Source organism: Semicossyphus pulcher, unplaced genomic scaffold, assembly GCF_022749685.1.
Source record: "Semicossyphus pulcher isolate SPU_LCO1_2020_fin unplaced genomic scaffold, fSemPul1.0.p SCAF_16, whole genome shotgun sequence".
Lineage (NCBI taxonomy): Eukaryota > Metazoa > Chordata > Actinopteri > Labriformes > Labridae > Semicossyphus > Semicossyphus pulcher.
Window position 1 is genome coordinate 16,091,021 of NW_027211670.1, and position 21,306 is coordinate 16,112,326.

Here is a 21,306-nt window from a genome sequence, read left to right on the forward strand (position 1 = left end):
TACATATTCCAGTAGTCATATCTTAGTATCTCTAATGCAAATTGAATTGATTTTTAAAGCATTGTTTCACACATAACTATGAAATTGACATTGTTTCCATAGATCTCTTTCTCCATCTATTTCAGTGTTGAAGTTGAAATCAACAAGGTGTTCTCAACCTGAGATAGAAAACAAACTTAAAATAAGCATGGTTCTTTCATCTGTTCTTTATTCACATTATTACAAATTACAAAACACAACAGGTAAATCCTCGACCTCCTCATGGATTGCAGTTTATTGAAAAGCAGTATATGTAGAGTACCAAAATATACTGTTTATAAACAGTTTGCTATTTTGTGATATAAGATATGCTGACAAAAGCGTTACATTCTTGATGCTGTAGTTGCTGTGTTTGAACTGCAGGAGGCAATGTGTGATTACATTTCCAATACTGAGAACCTCTGATGGCAAAAAAAATGAGGTCATCTTCCTCTTCACCCTCACAAGAGATATTTGCTGGACCCAAATTAAAGTATATATATATCATCAGTATGTTTGAGTCTTTACAATGTTTCCCTCAAGAATCCATTGAAATATTTGTGGTAAAAATGCAGATAACGATAATAGCTTAAAACATCAACATAGAAATACAAATATGTGGGATTTAGCTTCAGCAATCCAATTTTTGTCATGCTGAACCATGAATTTACCTCAGTTTAATCACTAATATTTTAATCCGGGGATTTAGTTTATCACTTTTAATTCTGAGCCTTTATCTATCATCTTTCCCTTTCTCCCATTTTACATTTTAATCCTTTCTTGCCTTCACAAAAAACACCCCGCTGACATCATCCACCCCCACCCTCATGTCCTGAGGCAGTGTGTAAACCTCCAGCCGGATCAGAGTGAAACCACTCGCGCTCAAACTAGCACAGACCTGAGCTTCATTCAGTGGCACCACTGGGATCTTTACCCCAGGCCCCCCAAAGTAGTAACTCTCTCCCAGGGCTCCGATGAGTAGGAGGTGGCCTCCAGGCCTCAGGAGCCTCCCGATGTGGCCCAGGGCCCGGGTGAAGGCAGCCAGGTCTGGGCTGACGCTCTCCAGGCAGAAGCAGGACACGAGACAGTCAGCCCCCGCAGAAGGGAGGACATCATGGGCCAGAGGCTGAGGGCGGTGCACGTCGATGGGGAGGATGTCTGTGATGACTTGGCGGAGCTTGGCAGCTTTCTCTGTCCATGCTGAGGGCCTGGCAGAGACATGTCGATGAATCACATGTTACATAAAAACAAAAATTGTAAATCCAATAAATAATATTATTCTGATGTAGCTCTGCATCATTTTCAATACAATTCCTTCTGTGTTTTGACACAGAAGCAACATGCATTGCTTGATTATGATTTCGGTGTTAATTAGCTGTATGCTAGAGGCTAAGATTATTCACACAGTGGCCATTTTCCTCATTTCACTGCTTCTTAATTGATCACAAACTGACCAGACAATGACCAGTTAAAATTACCATTATCAGACAACAGCTAAGTTTAGCATTATGCCACTTGCTAGCTAATATTGCTGTTAGCATGGAAGTAGCTGAAAGCTAAAATGACCATTTTGTAGTTTTACTGTTACCGTAGGAAAGGAGTAAGTTCCTAGCCTATGTAATGTTAACTAGGAATCTAGTTAATGTTAACCAGGAGATTTTTCTTAGATAGCATAGTGTTAGCTAAGTGGCTGAATAGAAACATTAGCTGTTGTCTAGCGGAAGCTAAAAGGTTATATAGTATGTTGTTTTCCTTTGATGTCCCTCCATAGTTTCACTACTTGTCTTTTCAGTTGCTAATTGTTTAGGAAGCTATAAAAAGATAACTATTTGTCATATTCACACAGCAGTTTGACGTTATAGGAGCATTTGAGTTACCCACTCTGAGTTTGAGGTCTGAGGAAAATGGCCAGTGTGTGAATATGGTGGTCTATAGTGCAGTTGTTTCATTGCTTTGGACCAGATGGAAATAACACAGAGAGCAGCTGATGACTAATAATTACATTTTGTGCAGATATTCATGGTCCCCAGTGGATGAATGCTATAGTGCTGATTTTGGTGATCCCCTGACTTTTTTTGTAGTTCTAACATAATAAGCATGTGGTTTTGAGTAAAATATTTCAACAGGTGATGGATGGATGTTTGTCCCCTCAGGATGAATCATTTTGGCGATCCCCTGACTTTTCATCTCGCCCCCCTAACAGGTGAGTTTTTTAAACTTTGGTTTGAGCAAAAGTGTTCAACTTTTAGCGTTAATAAGCTAATACTTATATGCTTACATAAGATGGTACACATGGTTAACATCAGCATGTTTGCATTGTCGCTGCTAGCATGTTAGCATGCCAAATGTTAGCGCTTAGCTTAGAGTGTAGCTCTACATGTGGATCTTCACACAAGGTTGGTTTCTGAACATGTCCTTGTATCACTTCTTATCAAATTGAACACCCAAATTAAGGAACTTAGGCACAGGGTATTCATTGTTCACTGAGAGAGCCAGAATTAAACATGAGATTTTCATCCTTAAGAGAAAATGACTGATCCATTTTTGAGATTGTGAAACCAATTATGGAGGAAAATTGTGTCTCTTCAAGGAAAGTGAAAGGGAAGAAAGGAACTCTACAAAGCTATTAAAAGTATCCTTTAGAGGTCTTTCACTAGAAAGAGGAATTGTTTTTCTCTGGAGGACATAGTGTACATTTAAATTCAGAATCGTAATACCTAAGTTGTTCTTCGTTACTGATATGACAAGATATCTTCAAACAGACATTAACAGATGTGGTCTTACCGTCGTCCCTCCAGCTTGCAGACGTGCTGCAGGTAGGGCGTCCAGTCCAGACTGCAGCCTCCCTCGTCCTGCAGCCAGTGCCTCAGCTCCTGCCTGTTGACCTCCAGGAAGTCTGTGAGGAGGACCTGCTTAAAAACCTCACAGCCGCTCAGCACCTGGTACAGGGTGGGACCTGAACCTATGTCCACCAGCAGCTCACCACTGACATCGCCTGGAGAGGTTGAGGAAGTGTCGAAGTTAATTAAATGCAGATCCTATTCAAATAGATTGTTTTATGCAAACATTTGATGTGTTTGAGAGGGCACAATGAATTTAATCAGGCCATATTTCAGCTCTGTTTCTATAGCTACACATTTAGCATGTAATGTTTTGGAATTAAGTTTACATGATCCATCACAGCATCTCCTTACCTTCTGTGAAAGCTCGATGCAGGCACGCCAGCTTCCACGGCACGATGCTGTCCTTCCTCTCAAAATCAGCCCGCGGTGGAGTGTAGTTATACTGCAGATACGCTGCAGGATCAAACCTCTGGTAGCACGCCGCCATGGCTGCTACTCCTTTCTCTGTTACCTTCTCTTCCATCCTCCTGTTTTCTATGGAACTCTATCCGTCTGGCGGTCAGCCTTCAGGTGGACCATCTACCACCTTATATACCTTTGCAACTGTGTCATTACATCTGTGCTTTGGGCTACTCTGAGCTCCATGCGCAGAGATAGCAATCCCTGTTTTTGGGCCCATGCTGCAGCCTGATAGCATTTGTTCCTTTAGCCTTCCCTGCCCCGAGGCACTGATACCATCAGATCAGGGGGCTTCCTCCAACACTCGACCCACTAATGGACTCCTCGCATGGCTCTCAGGTCTTCCACCCACCTCTCAGAGGCCCTCCATATCTCCACCATCATTCCACAGGGGCTTTTTCAGGCAAACAATAGAGCAGGTTTGTCCTAGGCAACCGTGTTTGAGAGGAACACACAGATCTATCTCTGAGTAAAAAACAGGTTTATCTGTCTCTGTTGGACATTTTTAACTCGGTGATTTTTGAAAAAATATGTCAATAGGCTTTTACCTGTCCCTGCAAAGAAGGTCGTCTATAGTCTACCTGCTTTTCTAAACTTCTTTCTCCACAAAATGAGGAAGGCCTTTGCTCAATTTTTTCCTTTTTTTGGCTATTTTGTGCAAGGAAATATCACCAGTTTTATTTATTGCTCCATTAAAGTAGTTTGCTAAATTTTGAAACGAACGACAACAGTGGCCAGCTGACAAAACAGCGAGCTTCATCCCCCTGATTGAATTATATTTCCATCTATTCCCAGCATCGCTCAAAGCAGCAGCTGAACCAATGTGGAGCACAGCCATGTAGTAATCAAACGTGCTCTCCCCGGGAGTCTGTTAACACCTCGTTCATCCCTGGCAGCTGAAGTACAATCACAAACACACACACACACACACGCACACAAGGCACATATTGACCCCTTTCAGACATCCAAAATATGGCAGCGTCCAAGGGAGAAAAGGTATTTGGGTTGTGGGATCCTGCCAGTCGATGGAAGTATTAAATTTAAACCAATGAAACAAATGACTTCGTAACAAGCATATTTTATTACACACAAACAAACAAAATGAATAAAGCTACAAGCAAAAACACAGTTGTCTTTGTGCTAATATCACAATTTGCACGATGAAATATTTCATATGTTTACCAAGAACCAACGTTCAGCCCAGGAACCTCGGCAGCGTCGTTATCTTCACCACCGTCTTCCTCCCACTCGTCTCCAACACAACACTCCTCGGCCTCACGCTCACACAGCAGACTTCCTCCTGGACGTGATGCTGGCCTTCTTGCCCCTTCGGCCCCATCCTGGCAGAGGGGTCAGCCAGAGGCTGACGAGGTCGTCTGGTTGAGTGAGATGTGGATTGTGGGTAATCCTTGCTGATGGCCCCCGAGAGGAATCTCTGGAGGAGCTTTCTGGCCTCTCTGTGTTTCTCTGAGCGCTCTGCCTCCGTCTCTGTCAGCCTGTTAGAGGGTCACAAACATCTTATTTTAAGCCCTTGCTTTATTTTGAAATTAATTTTGTGAGTCTGTTAATGTGGAGGATACTTTTGATGCGGCGGCGGCACATGGTCGAGGCTGTGCCAGTGAGCCGCGTAGCTCTGTCCTCTTTGCCAGTCCTCCTCCAGGACGCTGCAGTCCAGCTTGGCTCTCCCTGCACCCACACTGCACATCACTGCGGCCTCCACCGAACACAGACACCAGTCCTGTCAGACAGACGCGCTTTAACTTCATTTCGGTACAAACAGAATTGTTCAAAAATAACTGAAAAATATAGACTGAAGCTGGAAGGTGATGCATGTTGCACCATTAACATGTCACTGCAGCCTCATTAATTGATACCAGTAATTTGGCTGTATTTTGCATCATTAGTTTTGAGACAATGCTCATGACTGCATAAGTCCATGGTCAGTAAAATTGACTATTAATTTGCCATGATCTTCCCATTTTTGGCAATTTCCTCCTGCGATCTTGTATTTTGTTCTTTTGCAAGAATGTAAGTTTCTCTTAATTTCGTTCCATAATTACATGATGCAGGCTGCAAAGCGTTATGCTGATAGTTTTCATGCTTTAAAATATGCATTTAAAGAAAGATATATATTAATTTGAATTCACAAAAACATTTGGATGACAAAAAGTTGGTGCAACTCACTTTTCACGCTGATTGTTCAAGATCTTCCCCCTCTTGATCTTTATGTTGCTAATGTTTTTTCCTGGAAATCTCTCCCTTTATGATTTGTCTTCTTCAGAACTTTCCCACTGATAAATTTCGGTTGACTGTTCCGCTCCTCTGTTCTTCTCTCCGCTTCTTCATCAAATAACTGTTCAGCTTGACTGTGTATGTATGCTGAGAATGGGGGGGGTTCACATAGTTGCGTATCTAGAGCTATTTTAGAGTGGCTCCGAAACCACATGCTCATATTAGAAACAATACACATGCTGCCATTTTTAAAACGGAGATAATGAGTTGAGCTGCAATGAATGAAGCACACAAAGGCTGCGTTATAACTCAAAAGTTACGGGTCAATCAGCGATTTTCTTTCTAACCTCAAAAAGGCCGAAAAAGGTCAAATTCGCTCCAAAAATTGTCAGTCTATTCTTCTTTTGAGAAATGAAGGGTACTTTAGTTTGCAACAGATGTCTCAAATGTCATCAAACAGGCAGCATCAGTTTATGGTACCCGCGAAACACCGGTCTCAATATCAACAGTGAAGAAGCAACTCTGGGGAGCTGGCCTTCTAGGAGTAGCAAAGACGGAAACATATCTGACACTGGCAAATAAAAGAAAAGATTAATGGGCAAAGAACACGGACATTGGACAAAGATTGGAAAAATTTAAGGGAGATCTGTACAGGGTAAAAGGAAGATTGTTAACTTTTGACTGGTAGTGTACAGTCCAACACAAAACAACTCAATTACTGCATGGCATTTTAAAGTCCTCCAAAGAATCCTCAAGCTAACCACATGAGTTTCATCCAAAGAATTACATGGTTGAACTGCCACGGATCAACAGGCTTTTACATTTACACTCTCATTTTCAGTCTAGTGAGGTCCCAAGTGATCTATCTTTCCTATGGACATTTACTGATATTCCATAATGGACTCATTTTATTTCATGACAATGTTTGTTTAAGATGGAAAATCTATATTTTGTCCACTTCAAAGGGACTGAAATGAACAGACCTGCAGCAGGTTACACACACAGACACACACACACTCACAAATATAGTTAGTGGATTAGTTGAGCCAGGAGAAAGGTAAGGTCAGTTCCTTCCCCTGAGTCAGATGGACAGATAAAAGAGCGAGGGCGGGGAGGAACACAGGAGAACAGATAAAGGACAAAAGCGGACAACAGAGTAAACAAAAGGACAGATATAATGAAATAATACACATTTAGCCAGAGCTACAGGAGCCAATTTCGTTATCTCTGGTCCTAGGGGCAGCGGGAGTCCAACAGTGTCAGTCAACTCTGCAATGGGTTACTTTTTATTTAGTCACAGCAAGGCACAGGTACAGACGACTTTCATCATTACCGTGGCCCTGTGATTTGTCCACCACATGGTGCATATGAAAGTTGCACAGGTGAATTGTCAATTAGGAAAGATGACACCCCTTTGTAATCCCATTAGTTTTAGATTGAAAAAAGAAATTCAGGCAACATATTTGGTTAGTTGAGGCTCTGTATTTTGTAATACACTGTAATATTTTAATGAAATTGTGTTATTACACAATATGGAGGATGTAAACGATGCAGAAGACAAAATTTGACAAATATGTATTTTTTATTTATAGAATAATTTTTATGAGGAATTTAATCCATTTAGCACTCGAAGCTCAATGATACACACAATATGTTTGGGTGAGTAAAATTGAATATAAACTCAACTAGAAAACTCCACAGAGCACCTTCAATAGAGTCAAAATGCCAAAAAATATTATACCTCGTGCCTTTTGGATGGTGCAGGCATTGTGTATTTAAATTTAACCTTACTGCAAAACACCACCTGACCTCTCTTCAGAAAAAAGTAGCATTGTCATAATAATCTAAAATCTCATGTTTCTCTTACAATCTTTTTAACTTATTAAACGCTAATATAACCTAGTGGATACACCTCTGGAAGCTTATGTTGTTAGCCAAAACACTGTTTGAACATGTAAAACATTATTTCACATTCTAGTAGCCTTCATGTTCAAAGGAAAATAGGCCTGTGTTTACTGGATTTCTTCATACATCTTTTCAGGTGTAAATTTTTTTCAAAATTGGCTATTTTGGTTATGGTTTGTCATAAAACGTAATGCAAATCAAGCCTCCTTATTTCATTTAAATCAAGAGGCGGAGTTTTTGTCACGTTTATGAACTTAGACGTCACTTCCGTTCTTCTTCCGCATTTCGCCGGCCGGCTTGACGCCATATCCTGCCACTTCACCGCCAATTTACGGTGCTCTTTCATGTCGAAAAGCAACAATAAATGTACTTAGTGTGTGAAATTAATTATCAGACGTTTAACGTAAATAGAAAATAAATTACGGTCGCAGTGGTAAAGTTGGTGAAACGACAGCTGTAGTTGCAAACAGCACTGACAGTTTCATCAGCAGCTCGTGCAGTTAGGGGAGGAGTCGCGCACATGAAGAGACCACCTCTGTTTAACTGTTTGGATGATAAATGAAAAAATTACGGGTTCAAGAAGATGAACAAGAGTCAATAAAATAAGTTTTACAGGACAGGTACAAACACAGGACAAGCTAAACCGCAACTTCAGGAGGCTCAGTAAGTACGACGTAACTGTACAGTATACTGTATTTACTTTTCCCCATATGGAACCAGTGGGATAATTATATTTTCACTGTACATTGGGATACTGTGTCTCAGTTTTTTGTCGCCATTGAAACATTATACTCTAATTGTATTGGTGGAAACAACGGTTCAATATCTTTTATGCTAATATTGTGTGTTTCCCACTCATTGTCTCTTTGTAAAGGCATTTAACTGACCATGCTGCTGCAAAGGCTTGCAATATGTTCAAGGACCTCTTTGGATCTCCAGAGACACGTATGCCGGTTGCTCATCCGACCACTGACACAAGGCAAGCGATGCTGTAGTGCCACATTGTATTACAGTAAATACTGCATATATTCTATGTAAACACTGTATAGACTATGCAGCCTTCAAGGACATTCAGTTGCCTGGATTACAGAAAAATAAATGATTCAGATGTAATATGCATGCTTAGTTTCTACAACAATTAGCAAAAGTTTGACAGAACACTTATCTGTTCTGATGTGAGATTAAGCAAAAATGCACATTTTCACACAATTTTCTGCAAGGTTTTATCTTCTTTTTGGTTTGAAATGTTTTTTGAAGAGGTCACCAAAGGTTCTGGTGATATTTTAATGGGTATTTAAACGTTTATTGTATGATCTAGTCTGTATGATTTATCCATTGACAGAAAAATAACAGAAATTCCTCTCAAAAAACAAGCCTTAAATAGCCTTTACCTTCAAATCTAAGAATGTCTTGATGTTCTACTCAAATATTATAAATGCTTTCAGCATCTTGTCAATGTTTTAAACAAAGTCAATACAGGATCTGCAGGCAGAGCATTACGTGATAGGCATCTGTAGAAACAAACCCTCATAACTTTGACTTCAATTTTGCACCTGCAGGAAGTTTTCTTTCCCACTCGTCTGTATGAGAACTCATAAGCCTCTCCTTCTTTTCTCTCTCTTTCTGTCTGTCTCTCTCATGCGCCTCATTGCTCCAGAGAGATGTGTAATGTCAGCACAGGCCTTTCAGCTTGCCCTGCTGATGTGGCACTTTGAAGGCCGTGATTATCTGTTTCCAGGTTACAGATGGATGTAGGCAAAGGCTGAACTCTGTTTGTTCCGGTCATGTAATCAATGAAACCAACAAGCCAGCAAAACATGCTTGTTTGCACAGTTATCAAATGTTAATGCTGTGCTTTGTCTGGAAATATACCAATATATTGATACATTCACATAGATTTTAATGTTGCTCAAAGTTACAGTATTTGTCCTTGTGTGTTTCCAAAGAGTCACAGTTGAGTAAGTGATAAAACAGTTCCTTTTTCACTACAAAACTACATCTTCTCCCTCTATATAGCCGCCCAGGGTAGAGCCCATGGCAGCTCTTTTGCGCACCGCGGGGAACTGCGTCAGGCCAAGAGGATCGTGGTGAAGCTCGGCAGTGCCGTGGTCACGCGTGGCGACGAATGTGGCCTGGCTCTGGGGAGGCTGGCCTCCATTGTGGAGCAGGTGAGATTCCAAAAAAACCCAGCACAAACTGTTCTTCAGAATAACTTTTGGGTCTTGTAGAAAATTCCTGCCGGAGAAGGAAACCAGCAGGAAATACAAGCTTTGATGCCATGTGTTTAAAGTTCTGTGATAAATTAACCCGTAAGTGAGTTACTCACAAGTCAGGGAAGCAGAACAAACAATAATCTGTGAGCCCAGCTCTGTGCGATTCCTAATTGGGTGGATTGTCGTCCAGGTGGCCATGCTGCAGAACCAAGGCAGGGAGATGATGATTGTGACCAGTGGAGCTGTGGCCTTTGGCAAGCAGAGATTAAGGCACGAGATCCTGCTGTCCCAAAGTGTCCGACAGGCGCTGCACTCGGGGCACAATCAGCTCAAAGACATGGTAAGAAAAGGTGCAGGTAAAGTATAAACCAACACGCGGACACAAACAAAAAGTTGCTGTCGCTGTTCTGGAGGTGTAGTTTCAGTCATTCAGTTTGGGGACAACCTCGGTGCTGTGGCACCATAACAAATACACCATACACCCAATATTTTTGTCTTAAATCGTGAAGAATAATGTTCAGTATTTTTCTCTGGACTGTATCTTCATGATCATAACATTATGCTAAGGCCATGCTATAATCACTGCAATGTCCTTTTATAATGTCTGTCAGGCACATTTGTTATAGATGATATATATGTTCCCAATTTTTTTTAACAGCCCAGTGGCCCTCGTCTCACTCTAATGACAACCTGTACTCTCTATTCAAGAGGGCCCTCAGCTAGAAATTATTATGGGTGTAATTTTTCAGTATGATAGTGGAAGTAGCATCCATTGTGGCTAGACAGCCGTTCTTTCAGATTGCCTTCAAATTCACAAATAATACTTTGTCAATTGAAATTAAAGTTCTGATCTCGAAGATCTCAGTTTCGTTCTCTTTGGCGGCACCTATGGTGATAACCGGTAATTGCGGGAACACACTTCCCAGATATCCAGACGGTGTTGCATGTGTGACGTTCATGGTCGGCTCCGGTTGTAACTCTTGATTTTCCTCGCTGACGGTCGCTTTCCTTTTTACATTGTTTGCCTTCATCTGAGCGTCCAATTTGTTTCTTCTTCTTTGGATTTTCACTTGTTTTTGAAGTTGTATCTGTAGTCATCGATCTTTTTGTTGTTTGTTCAGCCATAGTAGATTACTGTTTACTCGCAACACTCACAGAGAGCGGAAAAGCAGCCGCTTAGCTCCGCCTACCCTCTCTGGCAGACCAACCACTGCTGGGTGATGGAAAACGCGTCACCAACTGGGCGCCGCTTGTGATTTTTCTGTCCGTAATTCTGCAAATGCAAAGGCTTTCATCAGTGGGCCATAGGCTCAATCACCATTGTGTCACCTCATTCGGCGATAGATAGAGACTTAACAGACATTTATTTAAATGAAAATCTTTCAGATTATTACTTTAAAGAACATTTCCTAAAACGTCCTTGCAGAGCTCCGGTACCTTTTTGCCCCATTTATAGCTGCACATGAGTGCATGATATCCCTGTGTGTCCCTGTCTGACTGCTTTCTCAACCTACTTTAGATACTGTTTTCTTATAAATTATTATTTTTATTATACAATACACTGCAGTTGCAATCTGACATTTCAAAGCGTACTGAAAAACATTATTAAACAGGAAGGTTTCACTGGGGCGAGGTTTAAGATTGATGCAATCGCTACCAGATTAAATGTAACCAGACGTGTATTTCATTTGTGTTGCAGTCTATACCAGTGCTTGAGGCTCGGGCCTGTGCTGCAGCTGGACAAAGCGGCCTGATGGCCCTGTATGAGGCCATGTTTACACAATACAGCACCTGCACTGCACAGGTACCTACATACTTTGTAGCAAAATAATCACTTTGAAATGTTTACACAGAGTAATTTATTTCAGTCTTTGTCTGTCACTCTACTCTTACCTCCTTACTCCGTCAGGTCCTCGTGACAAATCTAGATTTCCACGATGATGACAAGAGGCAGAACCTGAACAGCACGCTGCAGGAGCTGATGCGCATGAACATCGTGCCCATCATCAACACCAACGACGCCGTGGTGCCCCCCCCGGAGCCCAACAGCGACCTGCAGGGGGTAAATGTGGGTACAGACAGCAGGGGGGGCGACGCTCGTAGCGGTGATGGTAGCGGTGGCAGCAGGGGTGCTGAGCGGACTGGGAGAGACAGAGTTCATACATCACAGACAGTCACTGTTAATTAGCTACTTTAATCCACACACACGCTGAAACACCTCTGCCACCCTGCCTTACCTCATCAGCTCTGCCCTCGACCGTTAAGGCATGTGGCATTGCCGGGACTAACTCCTGTAGGTAGACGCCTCCTTCACCTGCTCTCCTGCACAAATAACTAACTCTTCTGATTCTTGAAGATAATTCACTTCACTCTCTGCCAGTCTTTATTTACTTGCCCTAGAGTCACAATGTGGTCATAGAAGAAAGCACAGTAGCACAGAACACTATTAGATATTGGTTCTGTTTATCAGCTTGCCCTTAGGAAAAAGCTCCAGTGAGTTAAAGGGCAGATGGCTGACTTCCTGCCCCTGCATTTACGTCTCGAGGAGCTCACATCAGCAATTCTCTGCATCTTTAGGTGATCAGCATTAAGGACAACGACAGTCTGGCGGCGCGGCTAGCCGTAGAGATGAAGGCTGACCTGCTCATCGCGCTGTCTGACGTCGAAGGTATGTGCGTTACCACAACAACAGTCTGGGTCAGCTGTTAGGTAACAACACCATCTGTCTGCGCTCCTCACTGGGGGAAAAAAACAGCTCTCTCAGGGTCAGTAGAGAGTCATGTGAGGGAGACAAACACAAGCATTCTGCCTCTGAAATTGATGCTTATAGCTTTGCACAATGTGTGTGAGGACATAATTGTGTCAATATCAATCGATTGAATAGATTCAGAAGGCGAGCTTAGAATCACTATCATATCAATGTTTTAAGGATCATGTAGCAGAGTGCCCATTTCGAGACACATGTAGGTGTGAGTATTAAAAGAAAACATTGTTTATTTCTTAGGACTGTACAACAGCCCCCCTGGGACAGATGATGCAAAGCTTATTGACATCTTTTACCCGGGAGATCAGCAGTCTATCACCTATGGTACAAAGTCCAGAGTTGGGATTGGAGGTATGGAAGCAAAGGTATGTTAAAACTCTTCAGTCACTATGTTCAAACTAGTTAAAACCTTACCTAAGTAGACATCTATCAGAGTGCAAAGTGCAAATCTTCTTGCTTTAAGTAGCTAAAACTAACTTCCCCTCACCAGGCTACAAGTGTAAAATGCTTTTAAATACAAATGCTGCAATATTAACAATCTGTTAACATCATAAGTGATTATATCGGCCATATTTCCGCAGAAGTACTTGTAACTTTTTATACTTAAATATATGATTTATTTTGGAGTTTTCAACACTAAAAACGACAACAATGTAATACACAGATAGTAGCATGTACGACCAAATAAATGAAATAAAAGTAAACATTCTGTCGAATGAGGAAATTATTTAAAGAGGTATAAATGATACTAAAACAAAAACCACAAGAAGGAAACTTTAAAATAAATAAATGTTTTCAGAAAAAAATAAAATAAATAAAACAACAAAAAAAGGACAGAAAATTAAAAACACATTAGAGACAATAACATATGAGACATACTGTGCGCTATTAGCGAGGCCATTTTGATAATGATGTGTGTAATTATATTATTATATAATTGTATTATATTATGCCTTTTAGTTCAACATTGTTTTACAGCTACTTTACATGTATTAAAGGTGTGCTGTATGTGTGTTTCTCCCACCACTGCCTACAACTCCAAAATTGTCAGAATTACTTAGCACCACTGAAAACCTGCTGGACACTGTGAAGTCTGTTTGATTTCTCTTCTTTAAAAAAACCCAACATAAATGAGATTTGTTTATCCAATTTGCATTTTTCTTTTGAAAAACTTTCGCTTTTTGTAACTTCATGTTTTATTTGGTTGACTTCTGATTCTTTTCATGTAACTATACAGTAGCCAAGTCTTGACTTCAAGTACAGCCTTAAAGGAACCTTTTGTACAGGTGAAGGCTGCGCTCTGGGCTCTGCAAGGCGGCACCTCGGTGGTCATTGCAAACGGCACCAACCCCAAAGTAACAGGTCATGTCATCACTGACATTGTGGAGGGCAAGAAGGTGGGGACCTTCTTCTCTGAGATCAAACCTGCTGGTGAGTTTACTTGAGCTGAATGCTTGCTCCATTTATCTTCTTCTTCTTCTTTTGTTTTATATTTGTTTTTATATTACATGCCTATTTATTAGGAACACACATGGAACAGTCATGCACTAAATCCCCTCAGGAATCTTACAATATTTAGTTTTAATGTTTTAAAGAGGTTTTGTTTTCATCTTACCCTCATTTAGGAGGGCAGGAGTTTAAGGGGATGTCGAGTTTCTTAGAATAACACTAAGACATGTTTGTATTTTTTGTTAACTACATTTATAACATGAAGGCATGCTCGTTATTAGAAACAAATCTTAATACGACCAAATACAGAACAGGTACTGCTGTTGTATTAAAGTCTGTCCTGTCTCTCGCCCCCCAACAGGACCGACTGTGGAGCAGCAGACAGAAATGGCACGCAACTCCGGAAGAACCCTGGCATCTCTGCACCCAGAGCAGGTGACATGTTGTTTTGAACAGTAACAAAAGTGTCTGTTTGATTATAAACGGTTTTAAATTTCAGACATAGAGAAACGCTGACCCCTTGTGGATCATTGTGCTGCAAGTTAATCCTGCCTGCATTTTATTGACTGTGTTTGCAGAGGGGTGAGATCATCTGCAGTCTAGCAGAGCTGCTGACTGAAAGGAAGGAGGAGATTCTGGCTGCCAACAAGATGGACATGGACCTGGCTGTTAATGCAGGTAAGAGAAAATCAACAGTCAAATCTAATTGTACTCTTTATACTGCAACATGAACTTTACTAAGAGATCATTAAAAACATTTAAAATGGGCAGCTTGTTTCTTATCTCTCCACCAGAGGGCGACCCAGGCTAACCCTCTATCAAGAGCTCAATCCCCATCACCTATCTGAAGAGTGTCACCTCTCCCTCATTTCTTTCTACAGGCCATTTGCCACAAGCCATGCTGAAGCGTCTGAGCTTGTCTCCATCCAAACTCAACAGCTTGGCCATAGGCCTGCGCCAGATCGCTGTGGCCGCCCAGGACAGCGTGGGCCGCGTGCTGCGCAGGACCAGGGTGGCTCACAACCTGGAGCTGGAGCAGATCACTGTGCCCATCGGAGTCCTGCTGGTCATCTTCGAGGCCCGACCTGACTGCCTGCCGCAGGTATCCAGGCAGGGCAGCAGTAACACAAACTGATCTGTCAATTTAATGTTGAATTATTCTTTTATATGTATTTTTAAGGTATTTAGAGAATTTTGAAATGAAACAAACATATGGAGATGTCAAAAGACCTGTTTGTTTTTCTCCAGGTTTCAGCGTTGGCCATAGCAAGTGGCAACGCGCTCCTGCTGAAAGGAGGCAAGGAGGCAGCTAACACCAACCGTGTCCTCCACCAGCTCACCCAGGAGGCCCTCTCCCTGCACGGAGTCACAGAGGCTGTTCAGCTGGTAAATACCCTCCCTGCATATTTCTGACAAGGCAACAAAAACCTTTATATGGGACATTTTCTAGACTAGGAATACAGAAATCTGGCTAAAAATCAAGCCTGAACAACATGTATTCCTAGCTGCCACTGACAAACTTATATATACTTATATTTATCATAAGGTGAGCACTCGGGAGGAGGTGGAGGATCTGTGCCGACTGGACAAGATGATCGACTTGATTATCCCTCGAGGTTCCTCCCAGCTGGTGCGGGACATTCAGCGGGCGGCAAAGGGCATCCCGGTGATGGGTCACAGCGAGGGAATCTGCCACGTCTATGTCGACGCTGAAGCCAGCATCGACAAAGTCATCAAAATTGGTCAGCATATTTACATCTCCCTGCTGACGTTCATATTTACGAATAACACAAGACCTTAATTTATCAAATGTTAGAAAATGACTGCTGTAGTTCTGGTGGATTTGTATTTAAGATTACCACAAACTATGAATATGTCAGTAACCGACTGAATCTTTTCTGTTCCAGTCAGAGACTCAAAGTGTGACTACCCAGCTGCATGTAATGCCATGGAAACCCTGCTGATTCACAGGGACATCCTCAGGACTCCACTCTTCGACCAGATCATTGACATGCTGCGCACTGAGCGGGTAAACACCAAATGCATTAAGAAGGTTTATTTAACACCGCTAACACTCGGCTTTTTTGCTTAGTGGGAAAGGCTACAATCGGCATTCAGACCCAGATCAAATGACTCTGCAGTAGACCCGGGTAATTATCGCCTCAGCTCCGGTCGGCATTGATGGGAACCCGGGTCGACACGCTAATCTCCGCCCTCTTTCCGGCGCGATGCTATGCTCCGTCGGTAACTTCTGTGACTCCTTGTCTTCTCAGCTACAAATTCTGCCCGTCTCCGTCCGAGCAGCGCTCGAACATAGTTCCAAATGTGTCGAGTTTGAAACACAGACTGAATGAGTAATAGATACAAAAAAGACCTAACCACCGTTACATCTTCACTGTTTACTAACCCTGTTTCCAGCGCGTTTGTGACGTCAGACAGTGACGCAGCAGAAAAGAGACCGACAGGTTTATACCTCACTGGCAATGGGAAAAGAGACAATCAGCATCTATAAGCGGGTCTCCCCGGGTCTGAAAAACCTGTGTCAACACACTAATTTTGCCGGGAAAGGGGTATAATAGTTACTTTTTAGTGGGAAATAATGTTATAATTCAATAATCATCCAACATAAAAATACGTAGTAAAAAATGTCAACTTATTAACCGTATTTTTACGTGTGGTGTCTCTAGGTAAAGATTCACGCAGGCCCTCGGTTTGCCTCCTACCTGACCTTCAGCCCGTCAGAGGCGAAGTCCCTGCGGACCGAGTACGGGGACCTGGAGTGCTGCATGGAGGTGGTGGACAGCATGCAGGAGGCTGTGGATCATATTCACAAGTATGGCAGCTCCCACACGGACGTTGTTGTCACAGAGAACGGTAGGTGGTCGAATAGTTTAGCGCAAGTATTTTTTAATGGGTTTGCAATTTCAATGGGAAGAGTTCACAAAACCAAAAGATGCAGTCTTACCACACCACGGCCTCAACGGTCAATCATGCCTGTTCATGTCTGCGTCTCATATTCATCAAGTTCTGCCTCCTCCTCCCTTGATTCCGTTTCCACGTCCATCTCACTTCCTGCCGCAGTGACTAATGAGCAGTGACACTTTGTTGTCAGGATGAGTGCACAGCCTCCCTGTGCGACTCTAATGTGGGGGACAGAGCCCATTTAAAAAGGAGAGCAGATGCTAAAACCCAGTTTAAAAGACTTGTCCGCGTCATAACTTTGGGTCACGTTTAAACACTTTTTTGTCTTTTAAGTGAGCCATCTCGCTGCATCTCTCTTACTAATGCTGATAGAAAACATTCTGCACAGTCTCTAAAGTATTTCCTGCTTTAAAGGCTGTGACTATATTGCACGTGGACAGTGTTGAAGACTGAACACACTGCCGGACACATTAATTAATCAGCTCATTTTGAACTAAGCGTGTAACATAAACATCTAAGAGTCTTTTTTTCCCACATAAATGGCCTCATTTGTAACACGGACACACGGACAAACAAAAAAACCTTTCTTAGAAATAATCCCGAGCATATTAAAATACAAACAGAGGTACAAACAGCTTGTACACCTGACGTCTTTATGTGACCAAAGAAACAGTGATCACCTTTTGAAAGAGAAGAGTGAGCGAGGGAAAGTGTACTCTACATTGAGGATTATTTTCACCTGCAGTGGAGGATGAGCTGCTGCCATCTGGTGGCCACAGAAGGTACCACAATGCATTGATTTGTACGCAGTGGTTTAGATAGATAGATAGATAGATAGATGTAACGATAGATGTAAAGATAGATAGATAGATGTATAGATAGATAGATGTATAGATAGGTAGATAGATGTAAAGTTAGATGTAAAGATAGATCGATAGACAGTTAGATAGATGTAAAGATAGATAGATGGGTAGATAGGTAGATAGATGTAAAGTTAGAGGTAAAGATAGATCGATAGATCGATAGATCGATAGATCGATAGATAGATGTAAAGATAGACAGATGTAAAAATAGATGTAAAGCTTGATATAAAGATAGATAGATAGATAGATAGATAGATAGATAGATAGATAGATAGATGTAAAGATAGATTGATGTAAAGATAGATAGATGGATGTAAAGATGGATAGATAGATAGATAGATAGATTTAAAGGTAGAAAGAATATATAAGTGAATCATGCTGTTATTTTTACCTAATGCCATATTTGCTACGTATAAACACGTACACAAGCTGGATACAGTATTTAAGCCAAATGGAAACTCTCCTGAGGATTTCTCCTGATGACATTCGGAGCTTTAGACCTTCTGTCCAAGATGAAAGAACTGATAGGTAGCTTGTGATGGCAGCAACAAATACCCCTAATTATGGGAAGTTCTCGGTGTTCCTCTCTCTCTGTCTCTAAATGAATGCATCATTTCAACTCCATTTTTCTGGCATCTCATTCCTCATGTAAATGATGGTTGTGTGAGCTAGTAGCATCAATACGCTGTCTTTCGTTTGCAGAGGAAACAGCAGAGCAGTTCCTGCAGCAGCTGGACAGCGCCTGTGTTTTCTGGAACGCAAGCTCACGCTTTGCTGACGGCTACCGCTTTGGACTGGGTACGTGCTGCTCTTATTGTCAAAAGACTTTATACTCTACACTGATGTTCATATGATAGTTATTCTCACAACTGCACATAAAGCCCTCACTTGCCTTTCTTCTCCTGTCTTTGTCTTCGTCTCTAGGGGCTGAAGTAGGCATCAGCACAGCTCGTATCCACGCCCGGGGCCCTGTCGGCCTTGAGGGGCTGCTCACCACCAAGTGGGTTCTCAGAGGTGATGGGCACACAGCAGCTGACTTCTCTGAGCATGGCACAATGAAGTACCTCCATGAAAACCTGCCTGTTACACAGTCTCTTGCCGGGCAGAGGGACAGCAACTAGACCAGAGACTCACTTGGTCTTAAAAATGGTCAAAATGAATGCATTGCCCACCAGCAGCCCCCCTGGGCTTATGGTTGGAGGTAGTGGCTCATGTAGCTGTTTCAAACCTCTGGAGCACACAGCATGGAGAGAGACGCTTAACACACGGATGATCCATTTTATCAGCACAACCAGAAAGCTCTCCCGGTTCACACTAAACTGTTATTCATGGAGTAAGAGTTTACAGTCTTTTAATTCTACCTCAGCTTATGATACTTTTATATAAGTAAGGTAAGTTACACTTCCTTCAGGAGGATCAAAACACATTATACCTCCACCATTACTCATTAGCTCAGACCATGCAAATGAACACTGAAGTGCGATATATAAAATGCAATCTCAGGACTTGATTTTTCAATAATTGATAGAAACCTTTTTAAAATGTAAATGAGAAAGAAGAAAATATTCTCACTCACCAGTAACAAAATGTGCTTACTTTAACCTTTCATTGTGTAAAGCCCCTTTAAAGATAACCAAGCAGGTAAGTGAGTACACACCTTTGATGATGGGCATTTTTATCTTAATCTAAAGAGTCTTTCATTTATTAAAGCTCCTGTGAGGATTTTCTGCGCTGGTTATGAAACAGACTGAAATTAATTATGATAACATTTTCCATGACTGTTGAAAGAAAGCAGGATGGGATTTTTGGTTACGGGACAAAATCAGCAAAAAGAGACGAGGTACGGCTTTGTCCACAGGAGGCGCCAAAAGCAACACAAACAGAAAGTTCCGCACAGTAGCTTTAAGTTTTGTATATTATATTCTTTTCACTCCAAAAAATTCAGCTATAATTATATAAATTAATTTAAGATGATTGCAATGACTTATTACCCTCTGTAGGTACTTTCTTTGTTCATGAAATATCATTTTCTTTTGTTTTTCCAGGTTAAAGTCTTTTTTATTTCTGAATGTACAGTTTGAAAAGATGAGGTGCTGGTCTAGGTTATTTCAATCATGGACTTAAATCATTATAGGTTGTCATTTCATAATAAAAATGTTAGTTCAACTATATCTGGGTGTGTTACAGATTTGAAGAAGTCCTGTAATAGAACTAAATTACATACAACTTTAAACTATGGCGACCATTTATATAGAACAGTGTCAGAAATTTGCCTGTTTATTATACAGCAATATAAGATGAGATACTTTACATCTTGTACGCATCCATTTTATTTACCGTATTGTATTTATTTGATCATTCTTACAAGTTGTGCTCATTTTTCCATGCTTTGCTGCTTTCCTGCTTGTTCCCTGTGACGCCCAAAGCCTCTGTCAGAGCAGGAACAGTAATTGACAAGCTGCCTCCTTCAAGCTGGAGGGGAGAGCGCGACTGCTTTTAAATTAAGCTCTGTAACATTCCAGCCTCTGAGCTCTCATCTGATGTCTTGCAATGCACACTTAAGGACTGGTATGGGTTGTTTAATAGCTCTACAGTAGAATAAAAAAATGTTGGAGAAAAAAAAAGATATTTTGGGTATTTTTCTTACCTTCTTTGATTTTTACAGTTGAAGTGTTGAGGATTTTTACACATATTTTCATCTCTGTCCTGGCACTTTCTTTTCTACTTTCACAAAGAACACAAATTAATGGGAAAAAAGTCGCACTGATCTGAAAAACAGATGTCTAAAAAGGGCCTTTTTAAAGTTGCCCATAGGGGAATTCGCATTGCTGGAAGTGGGGCAAGGAAGATGGAAGACAATACTATAGAGGTTTAATTATCCAGCCATCAGAAATGAAAAGAGGGAGAAGGAGAACTGAGACTAATAATGGAATCACAGGCTTCTGTTCTGGGTTTCTCTGTTTCTTTCTCTTTTCTAGCATCTAAAGAATTCATTCTCCAAAACGCACTACTTACCCTTCAATCAGCTCCCCATCACCAAGTCCAAAGGGTTCAGAGATGAAGCGGGAGACAAAACTCGGATCTCACTCTTTTGTCCTTTTATGTGCGAAGTGATTGAAAATATATAAATGACTTGAGGTAGAGAAGGAGGAACAATCCAGGGACATTGAGTATGCCTGTTTGATGCACGGTGTTTTATAGAGTCGTGGAATTGTATTTTTCAATAATATATGCGTCAAAGTTGTTTGCTACAGTTACAGAACCTATTTAATTGTCAGAATGAATGCTTGGTTGCAGAATTAACGACAGTTATTTACGTAGAAATGGGCTCCATTGCAAGATTATGGGCAGATATTCCTTTGTTTTATTTTAAAGTCAAGCGGCCGATTCTGCATTGAAGATATCATATCTTGGCAAGAAAGTACAACCCGATCGATCAGATTCTTAAAATTCCCAGCTAAATAATTCCTGAAATGTCTCATGATCCAAGCGATCAAAAGAAACAAGCTGAGTCAATATAAATTTCTCTCGAAACATCAAAAAATCTGATGATCTAAGTTGAGAAAAGCCATGTCAATAAGAAATATAATTTGTCATATTGTCTATGATCACCGCACTTCTGTCTACCACTTAAGTAC

The 21,306-nt window shown here is 41.3% G+C and overlaps 2 protein-coding genes across 2 annotated transcripts; one reads left to right on the plus strand and one right to left on the minus strand.

Annotated features, from left to right (window-relative positions):
• Positions 1 to 787: 787 nt before the first annotated feature.
• LOC138593994 (phenylethanolamine N-methyltransferase) lies at positions 788 to 3,384 on the minus strand. Its single transcript, XM_069665083.1, has 3 exons — positions 3,213 to 3,384; positions 2,803 to 3,013; positions 788 to 1,226 (listed from the first exon to the last, which is right to left on the minus strand). Exons 1-3 carry the CDS (start codon positions 3,382 to 3,384, stop codon positions 788 to 790), a joined length of 822 nt encoding a protein of 273 aa, XP_069521184.1.
• A 6,491-nt stretch (positions 3,385 to 9,875) lies between these two features.
• On the plus strand, positions 9,876 to 18,789 carry aldh18a1 (aldehyde dehydrogenase 18 family, member A1). Its single transcript, XM_069664891.1, has 15 exons — positions 9,876 to 10,010; positions 11,370 to 11,474; positions 11,580 to 11,738; positions 12,248 to 12,338; positions 12,675 to 12,799; positions 13,721 to 13,865; positions 14,245 to 14,318; positions 14,462 to 14,561; positions 14,765 to 14,985; positions 15,132 to 15,269; positions 15,430 to 15,625; positions 15,791 to 15,912; positions 16,571 to 16,757; positions 18,371 to 18,466; positions 18,593 to 18,789. The coding sequence occupies exons 1-15, from the start codon at positions 9,891 to 9,893 to the stop codon at positions 18,787 to 18,789; spliced, it is 2,076 nt and encodes a 691-aa protein (XP_069520992.1). The 5' UTR covers positions 9,876 to 9,890.
• Positions 18,790 to 21,306: the final 2,517 nt, after the last annotated feature.